Source organism: Ctenopharyngodon idella, chromosome 6 (assembly GCF_019924925.1).
Source record: "Ctenopharyngodon idella isolate HZGC_01 chromosome 6, HZGC01, whole genome shotgun sequence".
Classification (NCBI taxonomy): domain Eukaryota; kingdom Metazoa; phylum Chordata; class Actinopteri; order Cypriniformes; family Xenocyprididae; genus Ctenopharyngodon; species Ctenopharyngodon idella.
Window position 1 is genome coordinate 4,269,213 of NC_067225.1, and position 16,888 is coordinate 4,286,100.

The 16,888-nt window shown below is 36.6% G+C and overlaps 1 protein-coding gene across 1 annotated transcript in view; it reads left to right on the forward strand.

Annotated features, from left to right (window-relative positions):
• col28a2b (collagen, type XXVIII, alpha 2b) overlaps positions 1–16,526 on the forward strand; it is a 42,975-nt gene extending 26,449 nt beyond the window's left edge. The window contains 15 exon segments of the mRNA XM_051898200.1: positions 765–833; positions 941–1,009; positions 2,711–2,779; positions 4,486–4,554; positions 7,785–7,853; positions 7,941–8,009; positions 8,091–8,171; positions 8,404–8,439; positions 8,520–8,556; positions 8,889–9,019; positions 9,021–9,447; positions 14,130–14,386; positions 14,469–14,679; positions 15,740–15,931; positions 16,019–16,526. Coding sequence (XP_051754160.1) covers positions 765–833; positions 941–1,009; positions 2,711–2,779; positions 4,486–4,554; positions 7,785–7,853; positions 7,941–8,009; positions 8,091–8,171; positions 8,404–8,439; positions 8,520–8,556; positions 8,889–9,019; positions 9,021–9,447; positions 14,130–14,386; positions 14,469–14,679; positions 15,740–15,931; positions 16,019–16,026 — 1,794 coding nt within the window. The 3' untranslated portion in view covers positions 16,027–16,526.
• The last annotated feature ends 362 nt before the right edge of the window (positions 16,527–16,888 follow it).

Consider the following 16,888-nt stretch of genomic DNA (forward strand, 5'->3'; position numbering starts at 1 on the left):
GGAGCGCAAGGTCTCTAACATCCACCAGCTCCGTGATGCAGAGTGATGTCATCACAATCATTTATCCATATTGGCAGAAGTGAGAGACTGTAAGTTTTGAATGCTTACATCTTCTAAATGTGAATTTTGTCACTGTTTTGGTGCACACTAGCTATTCATGCTAAGATATTCATGCTAAGATACAGCAAGATATTCATGCTAAAAGCCAAAAAACTTCCATTTAGATTTCATGGGGTCTTATTAATTGTCCGTCTTGCTCCGTATACCTTGTATACCTATTATCTGTATTAACTGTTGTCTTTTTTTAGTCCTTGTAAATATCCACTATGTGTGTCAGCGTTGTTCCCTGAAGGAACTGTGTTTTGTTTGTAACTATTGCCATGTAATGTGCTAAAAATATATATAGCTGTTTGTGAATGTAAAAGGTCTTACTGTTTGTATCACTGTGTATCAAGCGCTATAGAAGCCTCCGGAGCTGAAATTCAGATATGGTAATAGGCCATCTAACACTGAGCCAACTGACTATCTGACTTTATGAGAGTAGGCTCTCATAAAGGAGGGATTTAGAGAGACTTAGTCCTCAAACAAACTGTTTTCAGACTCTTAAGAAATGAGGTGATTTGCAATGTATATTATGAGTATATATGTGTTTTTGACATTGGATGCATATAAACCTCTGGTAAGAGACCTCCATAACTAATTTAGGAACCTTTAAAGTAGCATAATAGGGGCAATTTAAAAAGCATTGTAATGTCTCATTGTAGGGTGACGCAGGCCCACCAGGTCTATCTGGTCCAGTAGGAGAGACAGGATATGGACTTCCTGGACCAAAGGTAAATTTAATTCTTATTTATTGTTAAAATTGTAAAATAAATATTTCACTCTTTTCTTAATATGTTGTCAGTCTCGATCATTGGATAGCTCATGCTTTGTTTCTCAGGGTGATCGTGGTGACCCTGGTCCTCCAGGTCTAAGCGGCCCTAAAGGGGACGGCTATCCTGGTCCCTCAGTACGTAAAACATCTTCAAGATCCTATTAAAATCCCTTCCCAGATAGCATGGTGACATTTATACAATGTTGAGTTTTGATCCAAACCATCATTTTGGTTGAGATTGACATTTCAGTGTTTAATGTATGTTGGATCAACATTGAAATTTTGATGAAAGTCGACAGCACACATGGGTGGAGACAGTGACATTGAACTAACAGTGATTTGTAGTTGATGACCGCAAGATTCTGCAGGTCTGTATCTCTGCAGAACACTAGTGGGTGTTTCTCAATCAGTGGGGCGTTTTCAAACCACAGTGGGCTTTTACCCGATTTGCTCTAATCCACTGGTGGCTTGGTTTGAGGTGTGGGCCTTCATAATTTTAGCAAGTCTGTTGAAAAATGGTTAAAAAACATCCATTGTAGTTTGAAATTGGCCACTGATTGGTAAACGCCCATTTTGGTTTTGCATGTGCACTTCTCAGTAGTCTAATCAATTCCTCCTCATTCAAGAGAAAACATAGGCGTGTCCTATATACTAGTGTTTGTTGAACCACCTGATTTCTCTGTTGGTTTTTAAACAATGGTGCATCTTTCTTATTATTTCTATGTTCTTTTGTTTGTTTGTTTTTTGTGCTTGTTATTTGCATTTGATTTATTGTTACTGAATCTAATACGATATATTTATTTTAAAAAGTTATTAAAGTGTTTGAATAAACCATCCATTTTCTAAATTCTTAAAAAGTGCATGCATCTTGCTTTAGTAATATTTATTAGGATATATTTATTTATTATCATATCAAGTGACATGAACGTGAACAAGAATATTATACTTTATACATAGCCCATGTATTGCCTCAATTACTCAATGCTTGCAGAGCACCTTGACTTCTTTCCTTTAATAGGAATGAAGGCAGATGAGGATGGACAATTTAAAAAAAAAATGAGAAGCACCCTCTTGATAAATGTGACATAGATAATACATTGAGTTGTAGTCTATAGGATTGTAACCTGGGACTTGATGCTATCCTGTGCCTTATCTCCTACTCCCTGATTACTGCTTGATCAGGTAATCATTCATATTCCAGAATCTGTATTAAATTTGAGGAATGTAACTAATCTCCATTCTGTTTAGCCTGTTTCCCCTGAATCAAAAAAAAAAAAAAAAACCAAACTACACCTTGTGTTTAAGTGACTGACATTTCAATATTGATTCAACATCAGTGATGTAGAATCAATCATAGTGTAATGTTGATTCAATAGCATTATCATTGATTTTTTGTTCACCATTGTTTCAACATTAAATGCGGGTGCAAACGTGATATTGAACCATCACTTCATAATGTTGATTCAATGATATTATTATTGATTTTTTGGTGAAATCTCAACATTGTTTAAACATTAACTGAGAAAGTGACGTTGTAAAAATATCACTTTGTAATGTTGAATTAATAACATTACTATTGATTTGAGGTTGAAATCTCAACATTGCTTCAACATTAACTGAGGGTGCAAGAGTGATACTGAAGCAACATCACTTTGTAATGTTAATTCAATGCAAATAGCGTTGACACATCAACACTGACTCAACATTGTTTCAATGATTACATGCTATCTGGGTTTCATGTTCATGGCATCACAAAGAAGTCTTCATAATTCAGCATGAGGCCATATTTTGTTGTTGTTGTTGTGTTTGTCATTAGTTTGATGGCTTCTTTTTCAGGGGCCTCCTGGTCTTCCTGGTCTTCCAGGAGAACCTGGTCAAGAGGGCATTGGAATACCAGGACCAAAGGTAGGATGGTTCTTATGTGTCACCCTAAAGCAGATCATATACAGGTGCTGGTCATATAATTAGAATATCATCAAAAAGTTGATTTATTTCACTAATTCCATTCAAAAAGTGAAACTTGTATATTATATTCATTCATTACACACAGACTGATATATTTCAAATGTTTATTTCTTTTAATTTTGATGATTATAACTGACAACTAAGGAAAATCCCAAATTCAGTATCTCAGAAAATTAGAATATTACTAATGACCAATACAAAGAAAGCATTTTTAGAAATCTTGGCCAACTGAAAAGTATGAACATGAAAAGTATGAGCATGTACAGCACTCAATACTTAGTTGGGGCTCCTTTTGCCTGAATTACTGCAGCAATGCGGCGTGGCATGGAGTCGATCAGTCTGTGGCACTGCTCAGGTGTTATTAGAGCCCAGGTTGCTCTGATAGTGGCCTTCAGCTCTTCTGCATTGTTGGGTCTGGCATATCGCATCTTCCTCTTCACAATACCCCATAGATTTTCTATGGGGTTAAGGTCAGGTGAGTTTGCTGGCCAATTAAGAACAGGGATACCATGGTCCTTAAACCAGGTACTGGTAGCTTTGGCACTGTGTGCAGGTGCCAAGTCCTGTTGGAAAATGAAATCTGCATCTCCATAAAGTTGGTCAGCAGCAGGAAGCATGAAGTGCTCTAAAACTTCCTGGTATACGGCTACGTTGACCTTGGACCTCAGAAAACACAGTGGACCAACACCAGCAGATGACATGGCACCCCAAACCATCACTGACCGTGGAAACTTTACACTGGACCTCAAGCAACGTGGATTGTGTGCCTCTCCTCTCTTCCTGCAGACTCTGGGACCTTGATTTCCAAAGGAAATGCAAAATTTACTTTCATCAGAGAACATAACTTTGGACCACTCAGCAGCAGTCCAGTCCTTTTTGTCTTTATCCCAGGCGAGACGCTTCTGACGCTGTCTGTTGTTCAAGAGTGGCTTGACACAACAGCTGAAACCCATGTCTTGCATACATCTGTGCGTAGTGGTTCTTGAAGCACTGACTCCAGCTGCAGTCCACTCTTTGTGAATCTCCCCCACATTTTTGAATGGGTTTTGTTTCACAATCCTCTCCAGGGTGCGGTTATCCCTATTGCTTGTACACTTTTTTCTACCACATCTTTTCCTTCCCTTCGCCTCTCTATTAATGTGCTTGGACACAGAGCTCTGTGAACAGCCAGCCTCTTTTGCAATGACCTTTTGTGTCTTGCCCTCCTTGTGCAAGGTGTCAATGGTCGTCTTTTGGACAACTGTCAAGTCAGCAGTCTTCCCCATGATTGTGTAGCCTACAGAACTAGACTGAGAGACCATTTAAAGGCCTTTGCAGGTGTTTTGAGTTAATTAGCTGATTAGAGTGTGGCACCAGGTGTCTTCAAAGTTGAACCTTTTCACAATATTCTAATTTTCTGAGATACTGAATTTGGGATTTTCCTTAGTTGTCAGTTATAATCATCAAAATTAAAAGAAATAAACATTTGAAATATATCAGTCTGTGTGTAATGAATGAATATAATATACAAGTTTCACTTTTTGAATGGAATTAGTGAAATAAATCAACTTTTTGATGATATTCTAATTATATGACCAGCACCTGTATATGAATATTATGAACATATAGTGTGTAAACACAGATATTTAATTGTGACTGTGTCTCAGGGTGATGTTGGCTTCAGGGGTTTACCAGGTCAACCTGGACCTCCAGGGGAAGGACTCCAAGGACCACCTGTACGTCATCAAATACAGTCAGATAATGATGATATCTTGATTTAGCCCTTGTCAATCTCTTTCAGCCCTTCTTAGCCTTGATTTAACACATTCTTGCATTAGATCTTCTCCCATTGTGACATACGATTTCAAAATGAGATGGGTAAGATGCAGAGAGTATAATAGAACAAGTAAAATTAATTTAAAATGTGAAAATCTAAAATATAGATTCTGTGTTCACTATCATTAAAAAAAAATTGGGTCCATAAGATTTTTTTTAAATAAATAAATGCCTTTATTGAGCAAGAACACATTAAATCCCATCAAAAGTGAAAGTAAAGACATTAAAAGACTGAAAATCCTGAAAAAAAAATATATATATATGAAGCAGCACAACTGTTTTCAACATAGCTAATAATAAGAAATGTTTCTTGAGCAGCAAATCAGCATATTAGAATGATTTCTGAAGGATCATGTGACACTGAAGACTGGAGTAATGATGCTGAAAATTTAGCTTTGGATCACAGGAATAAATTACATTTTACAGTATATTCACATAGAAAACATTTTAAATAGTAATACAATTTTAAAACATTACTGTCACAGTCACCAGCTCAGTCACCTCTGCACTACATTTCCCATCATCCTCCCTTCTGCTCACCTGCAGGCTTTCAGTAATCACCCGCACCTGTGAGTTGTTCAGTTACAGAAGACCAGACCAACACAGATTGCAGTATGAGCATTCCTCTCTGCCCTGTTGATCTGCTATACCAGAGATTGTATATTATAGGGAGATGAGAGGGTCTGTATCTCTTACCATTGAAGAAAGCGTAACGGCTAACTTAATCATGTGCGGCACCTCTCAGCCTATCGTGTAATGGCAGTGACATCAGTCGCAATATTCCCTAGTCTGCCTTCTCTTAAAAAAATAAATTTTTATCAAGCTAAAATCTACATATAGTTCCCAACGAAAGTATTGTTTAGTGTAAAACATGCTGAAGATTAGCAAACAGGCTGTCGATTAATTAAATGATTAGCTATTTCCCCACAAAAGCTGTTTAATCAGCATAGTGAAGCCTCTCGTCCATTGACATCCATTCAAAAAACAGCCTCTGGTCTCCTTCCCTGCGTACTGCCAGAGGCGGAGCATTAGCATTAGCCGTTACGCTTTTTTGGCTAAAGGTTGCAGGCTTGTCTTCCAGTGGCTTTGGCTATACTCCCTCTCTCAAAATGGCCGTCCCCTTGCCAAATATGCAGAGGAATTCTGGGAGTTGGCCATTTATTTGGAGGATGATCTGCTGATGGCCATCTTCCATGGAGGTTTGGATGAACCACTGTATTCGATGATGCCCTGTGATACTAACAACTGCTCATTGGAGCAATATATCCTATATGCACTCTTGCTCAGTCAATCCGCCTCCAAAATGCCACATCCTCTCTCATCATCTCCAGAGTTCAGTCCAGTCCCAGAGTTCGGTCATGAGTCCGCTCCAGCCGCAGAATTCAGTAACGAGTCCGTCCCCATCTCAGAGTTCTGTATCGAGACCGTTCCGGCCCCAGAGTCTGCATTGGAGCCCACTGTAACCCCTGAATATGCATCAGAGCCCGCTCGTTCCTGTGAGATAACTCTAAATTCACTTCCGGTCCTTGATTCCATACGGGAATTCCCCCCAGACCAAGAATCCGCTTCAGACCGGAGACCAGTGTTGGCTCCAGCCCATGACTGGAGTTCAGTGTTGGCTCCAGCCCCTGACCAGTGTCCAATGATGACTCCAGCCCCCGAGCACTGTACAGTGTCTGCTCCAGTTTGTTCTCCAGAGTCCGCTCCACTATGTTCTCCAGAGTCCGCTCCGGTATGTTCTCCAGTGTCCGCTCCTCCCAAGAATTTTTTTTTTTTTTTTTAGGGCTATATGGCCGAGCAAAGCTCCCATGGCAAAGCCACGGAGGCCGATCCTCCCTGGCTCCCTGAGCAGCCAGCACCTCACTGGTCCCCTGAGCAACCGGCACCTCCCTGGTCACCAGTACCATTCTGGAGGCTTCTTATCCTACCGGCACCTCCCTGGTTACTGGCCAAGACTCCAGGACACCTGCCCTCCCTCCCCGGTTGGGCTCCTTTTGGCGCAAGACCGTGCCTTCCGGGAGGGGGGAGTACTGTCACAGTCACCAGCTCAGTCACCTCTGCACTACATTTCCCATCATCCCTCCTTCTGCTCACCTGTGCGCTTTCAGTAATCACCTGCACTTGTCAATAATCACCCTCATTAGCTACTCTGCATAAAAGCACACACCTCGAGCTCAGTCATTGTCTGGTCTCGTTTAGAGAAGGACTGTTTACCTGTTCTACACGTTCTAGTGCCGAATCCCCTACGATTAATCCAAGTTCCTGTTCACCGTGTGTCTCCATTCTCCTCCTCGTGTCTATTCCCTGTTTGTATGCTACTTACCTGGATACCTACCTGGATCTCAACGAGGTGTGTGCTCATCCCTGGTTCACAAAGGCCACGATCTCCATTCCACCTCCAAAACAGCAAACCCAGTTACAATTCTATCATCTTTCTGAACGGTTATATCAAAGACTCACTTACCTGCTTATTCCTGTTTGCTACTTCTGCAATAAACATTGACTCTTCTTTAACATCATCCTCTGTCTGAGTCGTTCCGTTACAAAATAAATTTAAAAACATTTAAAAAATCTTATCAACCTTAAATGTTTGAGCGGTTTATATTTTATAGTACAAAATATTAAAGTACCATCTGCAAACAAATGTTGCTGGTGCTTTTCAATTAATACTTTATTTTTTTTTTTTTTTTTTTTTTTAATTTGTGCTTTTTTGCAATATTTTTTTTTTAAATAATTGCCACTCACTTTTTGTTTTGTTATCTAATGCAATAATATTCAGACATTTACAAGTGTGTCTTAAGTATCCAAATACCTTTTTGGAGCCACTGTATATGCCAAAGCACACTAATAAAAACTTTCCTTGGAATACATCCCATTCCTCAAAGGCTTCATCGATTACCACATCATCTTAACACCACATTTATCATAGTACTGTATGCATGATCGTATATTCACCACCAGATACACACATACACCTGCTTCAAATTTTTTACATATGTCCAACAAATCTGGATAATGTAATCCAGTAACCTAAACGTCATTCCAGATGTCCGAGTGCTGCTTTTATCTCAGCATGAATGAATCTTAATGTGTTTTTCCCTTTTGATTTGTGCTCAATACTCTGTTTCAGGGCAACATGGGAAGACCAGGACCTCCTGGGCCTACTGGGCCACCAGGACAAGGCATACAGGGTCCAAAGGTGAGACACTGGCATACACACATCATAAAGATTTGAACACATATCTATATCTAAACCTAAGTGCACATCTTTTATACGCTATTACAGGGTGATCAGGGGTCGCAGGGTGTAACCGGGCCAAGGGGACTGCCTGGAGAAGGAATGCCAGGGTCAAAGGTCTCAGGTTTTGTCATATAATCTATGTTATATGATTGAATATTTTTATATTGTAATATGAGGTCCATTTTTGTTTCTCAGGGGGATCGTGGAGCTCAGGGTGAGAGAGGGATGAAGGGAGTTAAAGGTGACATGGGAGATCCTGGCATTCCTGGACAAACAGTTAGTGAACTTACCTCAGCGTTATCAGAGCATTTAAAATCGGTCATAATACTGTATGTATGAGATTCTGTTTAATTTAGGATGCAGCCTAAATAGTAGACAGCAAAGTAATTGAGCCATATAGTCATTATTTATCGGCTGAGTAAAAGAGAGGCAAAATTATGTTTATTAAAAAAATCTGTCATTTCATTTTCTTGTATATTTTGAGATATATTATGACTCACTTTTTCAGGGTAGACCGGGAATCAGAGGAGACTCTGGGCTAACGGTATGTCTTTCACATCATACTACAACATTCAAACCATGATATACATATTTTACTCATTCAAATATGATGTTTGCTTTTAGAGGGACGAGATAATCAGAATGATCAGGGAGATTTGTGGTATGTGGCATCAAGAAATATTATTATCATTATCAATGTTGGAAATGTTGTGCTGCTTTATATTTTTGTCAAAACTGATACATTTTTTCAGGTTTCTTTGATGAATACAAAGTTCGAAAGAACAGCATTTATTTGATGAATATTTTGACACATTATAAATGTCTTTAATGATGCTTTTGATCTATTTAATGCTTCCTTGCTGAATAAAAGTATCAATTTCTTTAAAAAAAAAATGTACTGACACCAAACTTTTGAACGGTAGTGCATATAGCATAATTTTAGCCCTGTCCCATTGGTTATAAGTTCATGAAATGTACTGTACTGTTTTTCAGGCTGTGGAGTCAAATGTAAAGAGCGTCCTATGGAGCTAGTGTTTGTGATTGACAGCTCTGAGAGCGTTGGGCCTGAAAACTTTGAGATCATAAAGGACTTTGTGGCCGCACTAGTTGACAGACTCACTGTGGGGCCGTAATGCCACTCGAGTTGGCCTCGTTTTGTACAGCCTTGAGGTCCAGCTTGAGTTCAACCTCGCTCGCTACATCACCAAACAAGATGTTAAACAAGCCATACGCAGGGTTCACTACATCGGCGAGGGCACGTACACCGGCTCTGCCATCCGCAAAGCAACTCAGGAAGCGTTTTACAGTGCGAGGACAGGTGTGAGGAAGGTTGCCATTGTCATCACAGATGGACAAACGGATAAACGGGAGCCTGTGAAGCTGGAGATCGCTGTTAGGGAGGCGCATGCAGCCAACATTGAGATGTACGCTCTGGGGATTGTTAACATTAGTGATCCAACACAGCAAGAGTTTCTCCAGGAGCTTAATCTTATTGCGTCGGACCCTGACACTGAGCACATGTACTACATAGACGACTTCAACACCTTGCCAGGTAATAGATACAGCAAGCTTGAGGCTGAATGCCAATTCACATACTTCTACTGTATGAAAGTACTTCTCTGGCTATGGTAATATACATATGTTTGAATACTGTACATATGGATGTATGCAATCTGCCGTCAATATGTGCAAGATGCTTTACCTTCTACCAGCAGGGGAATGTTTTTTAACATCTCTTTTTATTTTTATTTATGATTTGATCACACTGCTAAAAGGTTAAGACATTTTACACAAACTTAAATATACTTTAATATTAAGACAATAACTGCACTTCACTTCCTAAATTAAACATTCAGTAACACTTTAGTATAGGGAACACATATAAACTATTAATTACGACTTTTCCCTTAATAAATACCTAATTTACTGCTTATTAATAGTTAGTAAGGTAGTTGTTAAGTTTAGGTATTGGGTAGGATGAAGAATGTAGAATAAGGTCATGTAGAATAAGGCATTAATATGTGCTTAATAAGTACTAATAAACAGCCAATATTCTAGTAATATGCATGCTAATAAGCAACTAGTTAAAAGACCCTAAAATAAAGTGTTACCAAACATTCATAATAGAGAGATCATATGGTGCAGAATAGTGCTTGAATCATTCATAGTTTGTTTCATTACTAGTACATTATAAATCATTATTAATTAACTTTTAGATTTCAACATATACATTTAAAAACTGCTGCATATGTTCCTCACCATTGTTATAAAAATGTTAACATAAAACTGGCAAACTGGCATAAAATTGCCCTATAACACACAGGGTTGTTGACAATATGAGAAAAAATGCATAGTAAAAATCCATATGAAAAAGCATTCTATTTTCAACACAGGATGTTAATTATATACAGTCAAAACAAAAATTATTCAGACATTTTTATATTTTTGATATATTTTTACTAGTGGGTGCAGGATAAAGTAAAAAGTAAAATAAAGTAAACTGTGACATATTATACCCAAAAATTCTTCATACAGCGGACTACCAGTAAAATTGATAAAAATTTGGACCCAAACATTATTCAGACACTTTGACCTGACCATGTTTTGCTTAAGTGTTATCTGACATAATTAAGATAATTTTTTTCTGACACAGTTTAACTCTGAGATCTTGTCATATTTTATCACCATTTTTTTAAACTATAGTAAATAAACTGTATTAATGAATGACATGTCAAGGTGTCTGAATAAATTTTGATTTGACTGTATATATATATATTCTTGAGATAAGGGACAAAACATGTCCTACAAACAAAAGCCCTCTTTATGTTGAAAATAAATAAATTAATCTAAATAAAAATACTTAAAAAGTTAAATCTAAAGGAAATCTGGATACTCAGGACATTCATTGCTTTTATTTTTAAATAATTTTGTTAGTATTATTTTAAATACATGCTCTATACTTGGAAATACATGTAATTTAACTAGTTCTCAGCATGAGGTCACACTGTAAAATTGCCAAATAAAGTGTTTAAAAATGCAACAAATTCTAAAATATACATTTAAATTGAAAGGCAGAGATCTGTAATATATCAAACAATATAAAAAGTAAGTCCTCAATTATATTTTTCATAAAAAAAATGCCTATCAAAGTTGTGTCATCACTTTGCGTCAGCTCCGTCAGAATTTTTATAATTCTGAATAATTCAGGCAATGTCATGGTCATCTTCAACTCTGAGGATCCCTTTCCTATTTCCTGCTCATTGTGGATCTCACAGTAGGACATATAGTCCTGGAAGTTTTATTTATTTTTTTAATTTTATACAAATAAATATAATTATAACAGCTTTAACATGTCAGCTCCGTCATTCTTGTGTAATAGTTTCTGTAAATAGTTGTGGGATAAATCTTGGCAATTTTTTGTTTATTAGGGCAGCTACAAATGAGGAAAAACAACACTGTACAACACGTAGTTAAGGTGGAAAAATATTCAGTTTTGTCAACTCCGTCAGATGTCAACTCCGTCAGGTTTTATGTATGACGGAGTTGACTTGTAAGCTGATGGAGTTGACAAATGCTCACAAAAACTCTTTATATGGTGATATTTTTTTTTTTGCATATAGGGGACCATTCTAATGTTGTTTCATGATTTTATTTACATTTGCCCTGATTTACATGCCTTATAGCATCTTTACATCTACTGTCACCATGAAATCAAAATTAATGATTCTTATTTATTTATGGAATATTGCAGTTATTATAAATAAATAATTTGTACCTGATGTAATGGACTTCATAGAGAGCGAACATGTTCATTGCATTTCCCACTTCTTAAGTCATGCAGGTCAGGCACAATTAAAATGTACATAATTGATGCGGTTTAAAGAAAGACTACAGATCTTTTGGATTCACATTAGGAAAGGATTTCTGTTGCTGCTACAGAGCGGTACACAATAATGCTTACCATTACACTCAACCTAACATACACTTCTTGTATTGTGTGAGCTACTGGAAACCCAGAATGAGACGTACTATACCGCTAAAAGGAGAAAAACAAATTACTGGAAGGATTGTTGAATTAAAAATTAGTTTAAAAATTGGTTAGTTGTCTTAATTCGTTGTCTTGTCAATCAGTTGTTGTAACCTTAGCTGGACCTTTGTCAATTCCATCAGTTTTTGTCAACTCTGTCAGTTTTTGTCAACTCAGTCAGTATTTAACACCATCAGATGAAGGTTTCTGTTAATTTTGAAAGAAATATTTTATTCTTTTTTTCATTTATTGTGTTAAAATATTAAAACATAAACTGAACTATATCATGTCTGATTTAGCTAAGAACATTGGTTATATATGTTTAATATTAAAAAGGAGGGTAGAGAATTAAGGAATTTAGGAACTGGATTGTTCATAATAACCCAAGGAACATTTTTAGAGAATTTATTTTTTCACTTAACGGTGCAATATGTAAGATTTTTGCAGTAAAATATCCAAAAACCACTAGGCCAGTGTTATATATTTTGTTCACTTGAGTACCCTCGGTTTCCGGTTTTATTTTGTAGAAACCGTGGAAACACCAAAGATGCTTTAATATATTACATGTTTTAATAGGCAAGGGAACAACTGTTTGGTTATGTTTATAGACAGAAAACTAATTATTGGTATATAGCTCAACACGTTTAGTCTTATTGTTTAAATCCAATTTTTTTTTTTTTTTTTTTTTTTTTTTTTGCGAGTACCATGCTTTACCATGCCTCAGAGAAAAACACTATTTTGTGAAGTAGCTAACATAGCATAATCAGATGCAGCTTTATTTTTAGTAACAGTAATACAGAATTTTCTCCATCATACAATACGTTTTAAAATTAATTGTATGCCATTTATCAACACAAGACATCCAGCATTTAATATGATATTCTAAAATCGATCTATCTTACTGCAGTGTGTCTCAAACAAGTGTCTCACAGCAGCCGCCGAGCGAACGCACAGAGTAACGTTATAACATCATTTTCAACACACTCAAATGTGATAAGAGAGGCTGTGTTACCTCATACTCATGACCGGAAAAGCGGAAGCGGCGCCGGCGACTGTGACATAATAAAAGTTCCGCTGCTCACGGCGTGTGTTGCGCAATCGCTCCAGCGGCCTCGTTCAGCTCCCACAACACTCGGTCCTGCTCTGCTTCATACTACAATAACATTAATAATCGTATCCATAAACATGATTTCTTCCCGAGTCCTATCCCGATTCTTTTCCACCGGCCGTTGAGGTGAAGACCACATGTCCCAAGATTCCACGCTCAAACTTGCCGTCATCAAGCTACACCTTTGTTTTGAATAGGCCTCTAGCGACCTCTAGCGAACAGAAATATTACATATTGCACCTTTAACTTATTTACTGAACAACATAATTACATAATTGAAGACTTTCCACTGTTGTTGGATGGATCAAATTCAAATAGCATGCTTTTTAATGTGGCTGACGGAGTTGACTGAAGTGAATAAATGTACATTTTTAGAGAGAAACATTTTCAGAAAAACCGGTTCCCTTACATGGTTCATTAGCTGAGACCTTTACAAATATATCAGTAAAAACAGTAACACTACAATAAGGTTCATTAGTTAACATTAGTTAACTACATTAGTTAACACGAACTAATAATGAACTGCACTTTTACAGCATTTATTAATCTTTGTTAATGTTAATTTCAACATTTACTAATACATTATTAAAATCTTGTTAACATTAGTTAATGCACTGTGAACTAACATGAACAAACAACGAACAGCTGTATTTTCATTGACTAACATTAACGAAGATTAGTAAATACAGTAACAAATGTATTGCTCGTGGTTAGTTCATGTTAGTTAACACATTAACTAATGTTTAACTAATGAACCTTATTGTGAAGTGTTACCGTAAAAACTAACTTCTAAAACATGTTTTGTCCCATTTCAAGAATCAATGATAGATATTTATTTATTTATTTATTTATTTATTTATGCATGCATGCATGCACTCAAAGCTGTAAAAATAAAGATTTTAGGAGTAGCCTACTTTTTTACAAGAAAATATTATTTCAGTCTTTATACTTTAAAAGTTCTTGTTTAATTCAATGTGTTACTTGCCATTTTTGTAATTATTTGTGAGTTTTACTAGCAATTTCATACTGAAAATGATTTTAAAGTAAATATGTTTGCCTAAGATCACTTTTTTTCTCTCTTTTTAATTCTGTCATACAGCTCTGGAGTCCAAACTAGTCAATCAGCTCTGTGAGGATGAAAATGGAGCACTTATCTTCAGTCGCATCAATGGTTTTGAAAACGGATATGGAATTAATGGCAACCGCATCAATGGTAACGGCAGATATAATTATGGCACCAACATAAATGAAGGCAACAGAGAGAACAAGGGAACACGCTCTGGGATGAACACTGCCTCTCAAGGGCACGGGAGGGGAAAAACCTTTGCTCCAACAGTTGGTCCAGACATTAATGAGGTTAGTGCACTAAAGATAATGAATGGATTTTTTTTAATTGTGCTCTAATTTAATTTTGTGTGTGTTTGCAATGTTCCCTCAGGAGGTTGAGCGTGTAACTGAGACACCAGACACAAACACTTCAGAGCAGAGCAGTGGTAGAGGAGATACTCCAACAGTCACTGGGACATCCACACATAGCAGACCTTCATCATCATCATCATCATCATCAACATCATCAATATCAACAACTGTGAACTCGTCATCATCCTCAGTGCTGTATATACCAGCCCCACGACCACCTTTACCCAAAGGTAAACACATGACACACTCACTAATCCACTACAAAACACAAAGTTTAGGGTCAGTAAAAAAAAAAATATATATATATATATATATATTTATTTATTTATTTATTTAAATTAATAGTTTTTTCAGCAAAGATGCATTAAATTGGTCAAAAGTAATATTAAAGATATTTATAATGTTACAAAAGTTTTTTTATTTAAAATAAATACTGTTCTTTTGAACTTTCTATTTATCAAAGAATCCTGAAAAAATGTATCACGGTTTACACACACACAAATATATTACAGACCCCAATCTTTTGAAATTTATTGTACATAAAAATACAAAGATAAAGTCCACAATAGGTTGAATGCTAGTTTGGGAAGGGGGCAAATCCCTGATTTTGTACTTACTTATTCATTACTTACTTACTTGTTTACATTAATATGCAAATTCCAATCGGAAGTGAGCATCCATAGGAACGCTCAAATTTCTTATTATTGCTGTTTATATAATTGTTGCAAATATAATGAAGTTTTTAAAATATGCATTAAATGTGTGTGTAAGTGCATATATTCCCTCTTTGTTCTCAACTTTAAATCTTGCCGTCTCTCCTTTGGACCATGCATTAGTCACATTTACCTAACATATCAACTATTAAACACATTTCTTACCTATACAATTTATTTAAACTTCATATGAAATGTATGAGATAAATGTATGTAATATATCAAACAAAACAAAACAACTTGAATCATTCTGCTCATACGTTAACTCGAACTCTTCCGCCATCTAGCTGTAAAATTAGTCATAAGGATTCACTACCCTGGGTCACATGACTATAAATGATAAAATTACTTCTTTGAAGTGACTCCTCGCAGTCTTGTGGAAGGGCCCTTTGTGAAGAGATTCTGGTGTTCACTTCCGTTTGGAACGCCCCTACAAATGGCGTCCCCTTCCCGAAGTGCCCTTCACAAGGGTGCAAAAACTCAGTTTGGAATTGCAAAAGCAAGTAACCAAGTGACATATTCTCTGACATTGCCCACCATCTTGCTAAAAAAATTTTTTTATTGCATCTATGTTCAGAGGTTGTGCCTCTGGACCCCCGTTGTGAGCTGCTCCTGGATCAGGGCCCTTGTCGGGACTATAACATCCGATGGTACTATGACCGGCAGGCCAACGCCTGCGCACAGTTCTGGTACGGAGGCTGTGACGGGAACCGGAACCGCTTTGACACAGAAGAAGAGTGCAAGAGGACATGTGTGGTCGTGAGAGCAGGTAAAATACAAACCTGATAAATGTTACAGCAAATGAAAATGGGCACCAGTTCCTGCCATATAGTCACACTCTTTTCTTTGCGTTTAGGAGGCTGATATACATTGTGGATAAATTTTCCTTTATCTGCAATTCCTCACTTATCACTGCAATGGACCTGCACTGAAATACACAAAGCATATCAAAAATTTTGTAGGAAAGGACATTTATTGAGGGACATTGTAATGCAATAGATAACAGAGAAAGCACAGTACTTTCATATCACAACCAGCAGAACTGTGAATAAGAAGTATTGTAATATTGTACACTGTCATATTTACACAACATTCATTGAATTGCCATTTATGTAATAAAGGAAATGTGTTCTTGATTTTGAGAACCAATGTTGTTAGTATCAGTGAAAGTTTGTGTTTTTTTGTTTTAATCTTTTATGTACTTTTTGTAATAAAATATTTTGTACATGGATAAATGGCTTGGCTGTTACACTGTCAACAAATTCAAATGTTCTGTAATTCCATGTTCACTAAATTATGGAGTATTTCATGTTCTGCTCAAAGAGGATTTGTGCTGCTTTTTATGGTCAATGACATGACGTGCATATTTTTGTGTCCAAGTGCATTATTTCCTTTTAAAAATATTTGATAAATTCATGACATAAATCACTTTATTCTATAAAACCTATTTAGTTTAAATTTATTGTTAGTACAGTTTAAATAATACATATTATTTTATGTTTTGTTATCTTAAACCCCCAAAATGTCAGGTGGTGCAACTGTCCGAACAAATGAACAGACTAAGAAAACTATTTAAAATGGTGTCTTAATAATAAAAAAATTAAAAACTAAATACTGTTAAAAATATCAATAGTTTTGAAGCTGTTGAGATAATTGAAAAACATTTGGCTAGCAATTTGTATATTCTCAAATGTCAGGGTGGCACAACTGCAAACACGACTCTTTT